Source organism: Pleurodeles waltl, chromosome 4_2 (assembly GCF_031143425.1).
Source record: "Pleurodeles waltl isolate 20211129_DDA chromosome 4_2, aPleWal1.hap1.20221129, whole genome shotgun sequence".
NCBI classification, from domain to species: Eukaryota; Metazoa; Chordata; class Amphibia; order Caudata; family Salamandridae; genus Pleurodeles; species Pleurodeles waltl.
Genome location: NC_090443.1, coordinates 724,547,346 through 724,559,752, shown reverse-complemented (window position 1 = coordinate 724,559,752; position 12,407 = coordinate 724,547,346). Strand labels below are relative to the sequence as shown.

The 12,407-nt window shown below is 43.9% G+C and overlaps 1 protein-coding gene and 1 long non-coding RNA gene across 12 annotated transcripts in view; one reads left to right on the top strand and one right to left on the bottom strand.

Moving 5' to 3' along the window:
• LOC138293235 (uncharacterized) overlaps positions 1-2,667 on the bottom strand; it is a 112,415-nt gene extending 109,748 nt beyond the window's left edge. The window contains exon 1 of the long non-coding RNA XR_011202940.1: positions 2,580-2,667. This is a non-coding gene — a long non-coding RNA (uncharacterized lncRNA). The remainder of the gene's footprint in view (positions 1-2,579) is intronic.
• An 18-nt stretch (positions 2,668-2,685) lies between these two features.
• ZNF644 (zinc finger protein 644) overlaps positions 2,686-12,407 on the top strand; it is a 641,487-nt gene continuing 631,765 nt past the window's right edge. For 4 of the 11 annotated variants that reach the window (XM_069232337.1, XM_069232342.1, XM_069232336.1 and 1 more), the window contains exon 1: positions 3,266-3,410. Coding sequence is in view for 2 of the 11 variants with exons in the window: in XM_069232339.1 (XP_069088440.1) it covers positions 2,809-2,825 (17 nt within the window). In the remaining 9 variants the exon portion in view is untranslated. Of the gene's footprint in view, positions 2,826-3,260; positions 3,411-12,407 lie in introns of those variants that run through there. The other 7 variants (XM_069232340.1, XM_069232334.1, XM_069232339.1 and 4 more) reach the window with 5 other exon arrangements.

The following is a 12,407-nucleotide window of genomic DNA, read 5'->3' as shown; positions in this document are numbered from 1 at the left end:
TGTGGGAGCAGTACTTTCACAGCTAAACGAAGAGGGCCTAGACCAGCCCGTAGTCTTCCTTAGCAGGAGACTACTCCCCAGGGAACAGAGGTGGAGTGCAACTAAAAGGGAAGCTTTTGCTATGGTGTGTGCGCTGAAGAAGCTAAGACCCTACTTATTTGGGTCTCACTTCTAGGTTCAGCCTGACCACAGGCACCTCAGATGGTTGATGCAGATGAGGGGTGAGAACCCAAAACTGTTGAGATGGTCTATTTCCTACAGGGGATGGACTTTACGGTGGAACACTGTTCTGGGCCAGAACACACCAACGCTGATGGTCTGTCATCTCTCCAGGTTCTTCTGCCTGAGTGAGGACTCTTCTCCCCCCCCCCCCCCCCGCCCCCTCCCCTCCCCAAGGGTTGGGTAGTTCCCCCTACTGTCAACTGGAGGGGATGTGTTAGACCTGGCAGCTTTTTGGCGTGTCTCCCCTGTCTTTTTACCTTCTGACCTCCTGTTTTTATGGTATACTGAACTCTGTGTTTGCTGGTTTATTGTCTCTGGGCACTTTACCACTGCTGATCAGTGCTAAAGTGCAAGTGCTCCCTATGTAAATTGTATTGGTGATTGCTTTATCCATGAGTGGCATATCTGATTTACTGGTAAGTCCCTCATACAGTGCACTAGAGGTGACCAGCGCCTGTAAATCAAATGCTATTAGTGGGCCTGCAGCACTGGTTGTGCCCCCCACATTAGCAGCCCTGCAAACATGGCTCAGACCTGCTACTGCAGTGTGTGTGTGTGTGTGTACAGTTTTAAGCTGCAAATTCGACTTGGCAAGTGTACCCTATTGCCAGGACTAAACCTTACCTTACCTTTTTGTACATGTAAGGTGGCCCTAGGTAGCCCCATGGGCAGGGTGCAGTGTATTTGAAAGGTAGGACATGTACTGGTGTCTTTTACATGTCCTAATAGTGAAATACTGCCAAATTCTGTTTTCACTGTTCCAAGCCATCTCTCTCTCACAGGTTAACATGGGTGCTGCCTTTAAACAACTTTTAAGTGTAAACTCCCTTTGGGAGGAGATAGAAATGTGGAGTTTGGTGTCTCTGAACTCACAATTTAAAAATACATATTTTAGTGAAGTTGGTTTTTAGATTGTTCGTTTGAAAATGCCATTTTTAGCAAATATGTGTTTTCTTGCTTTAACAATTCTGTGACTCTGCCTGTTTGTGGATTCTTAACCATTTTGATGGTGGTCCCTTTGTCCTGGGACCACCACAGGCTGAGTTATGAGCTAAAATATTTTGGAAAAAGAATGCCTGCAAAGCATTATGGGGTGAGTTTCCTGAGTGCAGTGAATATTGTAGTATGGGCTCTACCACTGTTTCGGGAGAGACTCTTTACAGATTTCTGTGTTTTTTAGTAAAGCATTTATAAATTACCAGTATTTTAAGGAAAGGTATATAGCGCGAAGGGGCGACCCAAATGAAATGACTCTTATAAGTAACAGTATAAACAATGTGAGCAGCGCTCTGGTACCGCTGATAGAGTTTGGGTTGTGAGCACCATGGTGGCCACGGAGCACAGACTAAACAAGAAAGTAGTTTGCCCACGCTGAAGTATATCAGCAATTGTGCATATTATCCCTGTGACATGGGGGGTAGCCAAATCAGTAACCAATCCGACCCAAGGCACAACAAACGTAAAGCATTTACCAATGACGTCAAGTGATTTTTGAAAGGCAAGCCCACGAACGAATGAAAGCGATGGGCATGAGGTGGGCATTGTTAAAAGTTGTCTCCACCTTTGTCACCAGTATGTAGTGGGTAAGTTACTTCTACCCAAACCAGTAGACCTCTCCTTGATATACGTTTGTAAGTTTAACATGCAATTCAAGCATGAATGCAGAGCGCATCCACCAGCACACTCCAGCTCTGCAAGGCTGCCAGCGACCGACCAACTAGCCGTCTTTATTCCAGTAAGAAACACAGAACATGGAACGACACTCGAAGGATGTGTGTCCATATAGATCACAGAATATATTGAATAACATCGACTTTGAATGATGCCATTGACATTCCATCAACAATACAACAGTATCAATTTTTATGGACGTTTTCGAATGAAAAATATGCTGGTCCAGCATGAACATTAACTTCAAAGTGAATACACTGCTTAATATTTAACCTTCAGTAAAAATGAGTCAGACCGTCCACTGAGGATCTTTTGCGTCTTCAGAAGGGGCCCTCAACAATTAATTACCCTTTTCTAGCTGTCCTTACTTAGAGATATGACTAACGCCAGATTCCACCAAGTTCTGTTAACTGGCGCTGGAAGTCTTCCTTTAAACACCCCTATTAAGAATGAATCGGCGCAAACGCGAGCGTGGAAAAGCATAGAGAATAAAAAGTTGGAGAATAAGTAGGCACAGAAAGCGATAGTGAAGAAGGGCTGGCCGCGGAGAAGTAGCAACCTGAGCAACTAGTTTGTGAAAAAAAAAAATAGCCTGTCAGTATAAACGTGAAATCCAGCGAAATGTACGCTGTGACAAGGTGGAGGAAGTCGCCAACCCTCCGCAAGGCACAACCATCTCTCCTAACCTGCCGTCACGGTCTCTCTCAACCGAAGTGTCTCTCACATCTCTTATGAAGACATTATCGGTCTCCGCACGCACGCTCCATCCTTCACGTAACAGAGTGACGTGCTGACTGGAAGCGGCGCGCCTACGTCACGGGCGCGTCCTGCTGCCAACGTCCAGCCTGTCTACGCCGGCGCTAATTTGAAACTAAAAATAAAATAAAACAAGGCTGGGGTCAGCGGCCCGGCCGGATGGCGGCCCTCAGCAGGTGCGTATGTCACTCAACAAGCTTTCGCTGCGTCCCGCCCACTACACTGACACTGGGAGCCCTGTGGGAGGGGCCGGGGACAAGCCCCCATAATGCCCTGACGCTCCCTACGCTCTGTCAACCCCGGCTGTGAAGGGCCGGGCGTGGGGGGGTCGCAGCTGAGAGGGAGGGTCTCGCCGTAGTCCGGCCACTGAGCGCAGACCTGACGCGCTGCGCCGAACATGGCGGCGTATGCTGCTTGGGGCCCGCAGGCTGTGAAGCCAGGGGACGCTCATTGGCCCTGCGTAACTTGGGAGTCCGGAGACAGGAGGGGGCATCCTCGGTCGGAGCGGCGTACCGCTGTCCGCAGCGGACAAAGGGTGCTCGGGTTGAGTTGAGGGTTTTGTTTAGTCACGTGGTGCATGGCAGCCAATGGGGGCGGCAGCAGGGAGGTGGAGGGTGTCAGTAGGAGTGGGTCGTTGGCCGCCATTGCCATGGAAGTGGTGCTCATTGGGAAGGCGATTGGAGCTTGGGTTCGGTGACAGGTCTGTCCGGGCCAACTGGGGGCCAGGCACCGACTTCAGGCATATACTTGACAGCGTTGAGGTAACTGTTCGCACTGTACGGATGGGGTTGCTTATCTCGTCTTTAAAGCCCCAAAATCCAGGTGACTCGTCAGTCTGTCAGTAGTACCTGGGGATGGCCGTCAGGCGCCCTCTTGTTTTACTGAACCCTGGTTGTCATTGCCAAATCTGTATGTTGGGCAGAGTGCGTACTCTGAAGGGGATCGTACTTCATCTCTGGATACCACTGTTTACCGACCCAGAAGAAGCCTATCAGGTGTCTATGGGTCACCGCTGGTCTCTCGTTCCAGGCATCATCCTTCCGCCCAACCACATAACCACTTCTACTTTTATAGCTATCCTGTTACTTATTGTGTATAGTGTAGGTGCTGCTTCTCTGCAACACATTTCTAGGCTGTTCGAGATGCACAGAGTTCAACTCCACTGTAATATACTCTCATTTTACAGATATAAAGTTGCTATGATGTTTTACTTTGTTGGGCTTTCCTCTGTATCTGTCTTCTCCAGTTACGTTCGTATTTTCTCAAATGTTGATCTGACTGTTTTTTACAATGAGCCTACGATATTACGTTGCTTAAGGCCACATCTTCTGGTGCCTCTATATTTTACGCATTACTGGCGGCAAGTTGTTCATGTTCTGTTCAGCTGAAGTATTTTTTTGTCTTTGTATCGAAACTATGATAATGGCGTATTAAGAGATACATGTGCTAGTTAGTAGTAATTAGATTTGACACTGCGTTTTCAGCAAAATGCTTTTTAGATTTTTACCAAGTTTATGTATTTTAGACAAAACATTTAGCATTAAAAATATTACATTTCGGAAAATTAACAAGATCAAGAATGCTGCATTACTTTGGGCTTATGATTCAGTTAATCATACTGTGTACTTGATTTTATTTGAATGGTGTAAACCACATTTACATCTTACCTTAACAGTGCCCGCTGATAAGTCAGTGGTGTGGTTATCATCTAAGAAATAGTTGCTGTACTTTTACTTCTGTTTATTTCTCGTTGCACTCCTACTAGGTTCAAGTCACTGTCAGGTGTCGTGTAACCAGGAGCTCAAGTCTTGCAATTTGTTGGTTCTTGGCAGGTGTCATTGTTGTCTTTAGTCAGTGTTGCATGCTTCGAGTGTTGGACAGGCTTTTGCTTCACATAGTTACTGGACCATGCTTAAGCCTATTCTCTTCCTACCTATTCAGTCATTTGTCTCTGCTTATTGGTGCTCCCTGCTAGCTAGACCATCCCCTTTATTTATCACACAGGGCTGTTGCAGGACCTTTTCTTGCTTTTTAGATCTGGCGTAAGCCCAAGACCTTTTGATTTTACTAAAAATTGCATATAGAATAAACTTATAGAGGCCCTCAGCCATCCGTCTTCATCTATAGGTCTGTTGTTGGCATGCACACATTTGTACTCTTTCCCCCCCCCCCCCCCCCTCCACACACACACCATGGTGCAGTCAATCACCATACTTCAGCCATTGGCTTACTTTATTGTGAGTAAAGGCATCCTGCGGTTTCTGAAAGAGCAAATCCACACTCAAAATAAGATGCCAATACGTGTTTGTTTCGCTCACATATTACATCCCTTTGGGACTTTATCTCATTTGACTTTATGCTAAAGACACGTTTTCTACTGCCCGTTCTCTCTCTCACTAACTTGCGCCCAGAATCTTTGAATGGTTAACATTATCCAAAATAGCACGTTGCTTCAGCCACTCGTACAGAGTGCACAAAACACAGATAATCTATTTACCACATTTGCAGTGCTGGATTCTCTGCCTGCAGTTGTTCCGTAGCTTAGCTGCAGGTAACCTTTGTGTACTTTTTAATTGCAGCATACGTCTAGACTCTCCTATATTACTGCACAGCCACTTCTACCAGACCCTACAAAGTTAGCATTAACAAAATCCTCAGACTTCTCACACTTTTTTTTCACCAGAAAATATAAAACTGTCTGTAACTTACTCCATGTATGTCTAATCTCACTCACAACTTCTCATCTGTCTCTAAATGTAACCTCCCAAATTGGTTATTTTGTCCTGTTTCATATTTTACTGTGTGAAGTATTTTTGCTATGTGACTCATTCAGATAACCACCTAAAGCAACACATGGATGCGACAAAACTGGTGTTCTGAGTAATGTTGATACAAACCTGCTTAGTCTCTTTAGCTATGTCTCTTACACAAAACTCTGTTCGTGTTGGTCTCAATTTTGCAGACCTCTATAATTCTGGCTCTATTAGAATCCCAAGGCACGCAGGTCTAAGACTTTAAAGCAAGGGTCTACAACCTTTTCTGTAATGAGAGTAATTGAAGATTGTCTTGAGCTTCTGAAGGCCATCCCTTTGCCCATCTTTCTTGACTTTAAACCTAATGTCCATGGAGCCCAGTGCTATGGTTTGATCAAAATACTGTGACTTGGAGTCCTATGACAGGGCTGCCATGTGTGTCATTGTGTTGTCTCTGGGGATGTATGAACTTGTGAATGAATGGTATTTATGTGCATGGGTGAATGAGAGCGTGTGTCATATGTACTTATGGCACAGGACATAACTTTCGCCATATGTGGCACCGTTTCATGTACAACACAAACATACAACCATTATTTTTTTAATGGAAGAAATTAAGTGCTGAAAAATGTTCTGCAAAATTGTTCATAATAAGAAACATTTTTCTGTCTGCACTTGATGGAAGATTTTTCTGCACTTTAAATGTTTCTCAGTATAAAAAATGGCTGTTTTTTCAGTCTTAAAACTGCAACCTGCCTACCAGCAACTATGAGCAAGATGCCTGCTTTGTGTGAATGTAACATTCTGAAATGGGTTGAAAATTGAACTGAAGAGTTAACTATATTTTTATGTATTCCATAAGACTCATAATTTTAATTTTCTCCCATGACAAAGTTTTTTGGCATTAATAAACAGCAAGCATTTTGCTCCCAGTAGCATGAAGACATAGTGCCACCTTTATAACAGAAAAATACAGTAAATGTTTTAAATGGTAGCAATTTAAAGTGAAGAAACATGCTGCTTAAAACATCACAATTTAATTGGCTTAATTGAAACATTTGGGCATACTGTTTTGTATAGAACATTTTTCTCCACTTTGCATTCCTCCCATGAAAAATGACTGTTTTCAGTTATAAGTATGGCCATGTGTCTACCAGCCACTGGGAGCAAGATTCCTGCTGTTTGTAAATCGGACACTTTGACAGGAGCGAACATTAAAATGAAGATTTAATTTAATACTTAACTGTTTTAATTTTCTCTCAGTTAAAAACATTCCTAAACATCGTTTGGTTCTCACCTCCAATATTAAGTACCACAGTTTGAACCTTGGCAGTATCAATGACTGGGGTGGGGCTATGTCCTCCAGTCACCCTTGCAGCAGGTGGGGCCAGAGAGATACACAGTGTGCTTAAAAGTGCTTTAAGGACCCCGCAGTGCGAGTGTTATTGTCAGTAGGTTCCTGGCCCGCAATTTGAACTTTGGCAGTATCAATGACTGGGGTGGGACTACTTGAGAGTATGGGTAAGCGGAAGCTTAATGTCTCGAATGTTGGGCATGAGCTCCCAGATAAGCTTGTCTCGACCATTACTACCTACTTGTCTTCTGATATGGGTGCTGTTGATTTGGGTATTGACAGGTTTGAGGAACAAATAGACGCTGCACGATGCCTTTCTTTTCAAGCGGCGATTAGTAACGTGGAGTCACCTAATCACCCTAGTCATCTCGGTCCCTACTAGTAATGAGGCTGCGGAGGATAATCATGGCTGCATTGTTTTTCCTCCCATCATCTGAACTAGATTACACCAGTGAAATGATATCCAGTAATACCTGTGTACAGGTGAATACCTCCGCAGAGCTTTTGGAAGTAGTTGTTGACAATCATCGTTAACCAACTACCCCTACCCCCTAAAAGAAATTCTGGAAAACCACTCAACCTGCGAAAAAACAGAAACCAACTCCCATATCTTCAGTAGCCTCTTAAAATTCAGGGTGTTTTTATATTCTAATCCTCAATGGGAAGGGACTTTGAAAGTTCGGTTTGCGGATCACTTGAAAAACATTATGGACTATTGTGATGGGGTTTCTGGAGAAATTACAAGCTATGTTGTATTCTGTACACTCTGACATTTACATGTATGTAGAGAAGGCAACTGAGAAAATGTTAGTTTCGATTCAAAATCAGGCCATACCCTCCAGACTCACTTTCTACCCTCTCATGCCCCTAGATGCAAACAGGCTAACTTTACTGCCTGGCCCGTTAGTGAGCATACAACAAATGTTGCTACTAAGGGGAAATGGCCTGATATCTACATTAGCTGAGGGTTCAGTTCTCAAACTGCCACTCATGGCTAATTCGAAGCCAATTTAGCTGTGGGATGTACCAGAGTTTTTACCCCCAAAAGGGATGTCAGACACTAGGCACCCGCTTAGTTAAGATGCCCCTTATCATAGTTTACATCGGCCCCCGAGTGTCATTATTTTAGGTCAAGCCCCACCCCTTTCCCCCATCATGAAAGAATCCTGGCTGGATTTAAAACATAGGCAATTCACTGGCTCAGGACTAATTCAGGCTGCCCCTGTGACCTCTTTAATGAGATTTTAACAGTAAGGAGAGTTGCATGGTTTGATGTTTGCCTAAATCCACTGTTGGTGACTGTGCAGTAGTCAATTTTAGAAACCCCTCTTGGTGAAGCAGTTATGAGCCGCACTAGGTCATCTGTCCGACACAGGGGTAGAATTATGCCTTTACCTCTGGGTTTTTATTATAATCCTTGCTGCACTCGGGGCCCTGATCAGATGATCTATAGCAATCTTGCTTTTTAGACACATGCCATGCTACCTAGTATTATCCCCTCTCTCCCCCTACAAAATCATTTTTGTGCCTCTAGAAAATTTGCAGGATATAGATTGATGCCCTAAGGAGTCTACACCCACATTTTCGCTTTTGCAACCATCAAATTTAGAGAATTTTGACCCCAATCTGCCATTGTACATGCCGCTAGATGTAGTCCCTTTGCATGTGTGATCTGCGGTGGAGGTTCACAAAAGTCACCTATTACATGTCTAACCCCCCGCCCCCCCCCCCAACACCCACACACACACTTCTTCCATGCCCTGTAACTTACTCTCTTGGAATGTGGCTGGCATAATCAAAATTGTTAAATGAGGATTGAGCCTCCTTTATTAAAAAATACAATAAAAAAAATAAAAAACTTTGATATCATTTGTTTATAGGAGACTTGGGCCACATAGGACTTTCATGTAAATGGCTTTAGCTCTTTTTGTACTGCAGCAATTCCATTACCACCTGGAAGGGCAAAGGGTGGCCTGATTTCAGTTAAAGTTACATGCCGGAGTGTAAAGGTTTTGTGTTCATCCTCTTGGTTCCAAATATTGTTTTTGTCGGGGCTAGGCCCCATGGATCTGTTGATTATTAACTTTTATAACAACATATTTGATCACCATTCTTCTGAAGTCATAGACTTGGTGGCTGACAATATGATAAAACTAAATTGCAATTTATCTTTGTTGCATGCTGTGGGTAGATGATTTTAATTGTGCTTTATACTTTCTCAGTGGGACTAGGGTGTGTGGCATGGAGTACTGTACGAACCAGGAGGCAACCCATTTTAAGCACACAGTGTATGGAGACGTGATTAATAATATGTTATTGAAGTATGATCTCCTTTTTTGCGGGGGAAGACGTCCCGGAGACTCCTAATCCTTGTCCAACCTTTATAGGGGGAGGTGCGTATCACGCTATTGATTTTATGTTGGTTTAAAAAAAAAAATGCAGTTTTTTTTAATATCAGATTTCAATATTTTACCAGACTGAGTGATCATAATCCTCTGGTTCTGAAATTTGAATGATGCCCTCATAATGCCTATAACAGCAAGGAGCCTCCTCCTATTAATTTCTCTGTAAGCAGTGGACTTTGTATTAACCCCTTAGCTGCTCTCCCCCCCCCCCCCCCCACCCCCCCAGACGCCCCGGGCTGAGCACTTTTTTGGCTATTTAAGTAGTTCGCACTTAGGCCCTCATAACGTTTTGTCCACATAAGCTATCCACGCCAAATTTGCGTCCTTTTTTCCAAATTCCTTGGGATTCTAAAGGTACCCAGAGTTTGTGGGTTCCCCTGGAGAAGACCAAGAAATTAACCAAAATACAGCTATATTTTTTTTCCCAGAAGAATTGGAAAAAGAGCTGCAGAAGAAAGCATGTGTCCTCCCCCCCCCCCCCCACCCCCCCTCCGAAAATAGCATAAACAAAGGGTTTGCAGTGCTAAAATCACAATCTTCCCAGCTTTCAGGAACAGGCAGACTTGAATACAAAAACCACATTGTTTAACAATTCTGGCATTTTACTGCGACATACCTACATTTTCACTACTTTATTTTGTGTGTGCTTTTTACCCTCCTTCTAGTTAGTGACAGAAATGGGTGTGAAACTAATGCTAGATCCCGAACAGCTAAACGTTTCTGAAAAGTAGACAAAATTCTGAATTCAGCAAGGGGTCATTTGTGTAGGTTCTGCAAGGTTTACCTACAGAAAATAACAGCTGAAATAAAAAAAATATTGAAATTGAGATGAAAAAAATAGCAATTTTTCTCCATGTTTTACACTAACTTTTTCCTGCGATGTCAGATTTTCAAAAGTAATATACCGTTACCTCTGCTGGACTCTTCTGGTTGCAGGGATATATAGAGCTTGCAGGTTCGTCAAAAACCCTTGGTACCCAGAGCCAATAAAGGAGCTGCACCTTGCAATGGGTTTTCATTGTATACCGGGTGTACAGCAATTAATTTGAAATTTTAAAGAGTGAAAAATAGGTATCAAGGAAACCGTTGTATTTCCAAAATGGGCACAAGATAGGATGTTGAGAAGCTGTGGTTATTTGCACATCTCTGAATTCTGGAGTGCCCATACCAGCATGTGAATTACAGGGCATTTCTCAAATAGACGTCCAGCCCCCCCCCCCCCCCCCTTTTTTTTTTCTTTTTAACACACTGCCTTACTTTTGGAAGTAAAAAATGTAGAGCAAGACAAGGGGCAATAGCACTTGTTCTGTTATTCTGTGTCCTCCCGCCGCCCCCAAGTCTCCTGATGTTACTTCACTTGCGTGTGTAGGCCTAATGCCCGCGACAGGAAACGCAACATGCACACATCACATTTTTACAGTGAAATCTGGCATGTTTTTGGAAAGTGCCTAGCTGTGGATTTTGGCCTCTAGCTCAGCCAGCACCTAGGGAAACCTACCACACCTGTGCATGTTTGAAAACTAGACACCTAGGGGAATCCTGGATGGGGTGACTTGTGGGGCTCTCAGCAGGCTCTGTTACCCAGAATCCTTTGCAAACCTCAAAATTTGGCAACAAAAAAAAAAAACACTTTTCCCTCCGATTTTGCTGCTGCAAAGATCTGGAATCTGAGAGGATCCGGAAACTTCCTTCCACCCAGCATTCCTCAAAGTCTCCTGATAAAAATGGTACCTCACTTGTGGTGTGGGTAGGCCTAGTGCCTGTTTCAGGAATAGATCACTCAACGGTCAATGTTAGTCCTTACATAAGGGCAACTGTAGACCCCGGGGTGATCCATTCCTGATGCAGGTTCTAGGTACAGGCACTCAAGTGGGGTAGGGTTTTTATCAGGACAGGTGGGAAAACACTGGGTGGTAGGAATTTTGTGGATCCCAGCATATTCCTGTAGTTTGTGACACAGAAATGCAAGAAAAAATAGTTTTTATTCAACATTTCAACTTTGCAGGATATTCTGGGTAAGAAAACTTGGGGGAATCCACACAAGTCACACCTCTGCGGACTCCCCCGGGTGTCTAGTTTCCAGAAATGTCTGGGTTTGGCATGTTCCCCTATATGGCCGCCGAGCCCTGGACCAAAAACCCAGGTGCCTGCCTTACAAAACCAGGTTGTTTTGTGATAAATAATTTTGGTGTCTCCATAATACGATTTGAGTGGCGGGAATTTGGGGCTGAACTAAATTGGGAAGCTCCCAAGAGAGCACGCTCTCTGTGTTTGCCACCGCATGCACCTGCTCTCTGGGTTGGGCTAACCCGCTATTGTCCCGCTGCACAAACTGTGGTTGCGAAGGGACAGCAGGAATGTCATCACCTCCCTCATAATCACTGGAAGAGGAGTTATCGAATGGGACTCCTCAGACTGAAAAATCACTCCCAGTCTGCGCCATTGTCCTATCCCTCAGATGCTTTCTCCGTCTCTGCTGTCTGTCTCTGATCCTACATCAGAGCTGTCCTCTATAACCCGAGAGAGGGCTTGAGCAGCTCATCCATCAAGATGCCATCTCTGCTACTGGATAAACTGTTGCTCTAAAACACAATCCTACGCAGACAATCACAAAATTGCTTGTGTGTGTGTGTAATACGCAACAGTAGAGGTCACCTTACCGTAGCTTCTATCCTCACTCAGCACGTTCTCTCAAGACACTCAAAAGAAGACACACTTCACCTTGTCACTTACCAACCGTCAGTCTTTAGCGCCCAGTCCAACAATCATTATTGGTGCTCCCACTCCAATTACCTACTGCTCTGATTCCCTCACTACCACCCAGCAAAAGTGCCCTTCATCTCTCCATACATAGCCCCCCTCGCACATACATTTCATTTGTATTATAGCGCAGGTAATGGCTGACTTTACTAATCTACTTAGCTAATTACATAAAATTACAGATTTGATCTTTGATATAAACCTTCTGCGTTACTTTATGGCATCAAAACTGCCACTAGACAAAAGTCAGATCCTTTTATAGCAGAAACATAATCTCAAGACTTGCCTTTTTTATTGCTGCCTAAAAGCTACAGTTGAAACGTGTTAGTTGAAGTATGTGAATTGCTTTGAAGACGCAAGCTGCAAGTGAACTGGTGGCAAATATATATATATATATATATATATATATATATATATAGATCACTTTTATATGTGGGTGTGGTTTTCTTGGGGCCAATCACGGCCCGAGGGAAACCACACACGCAT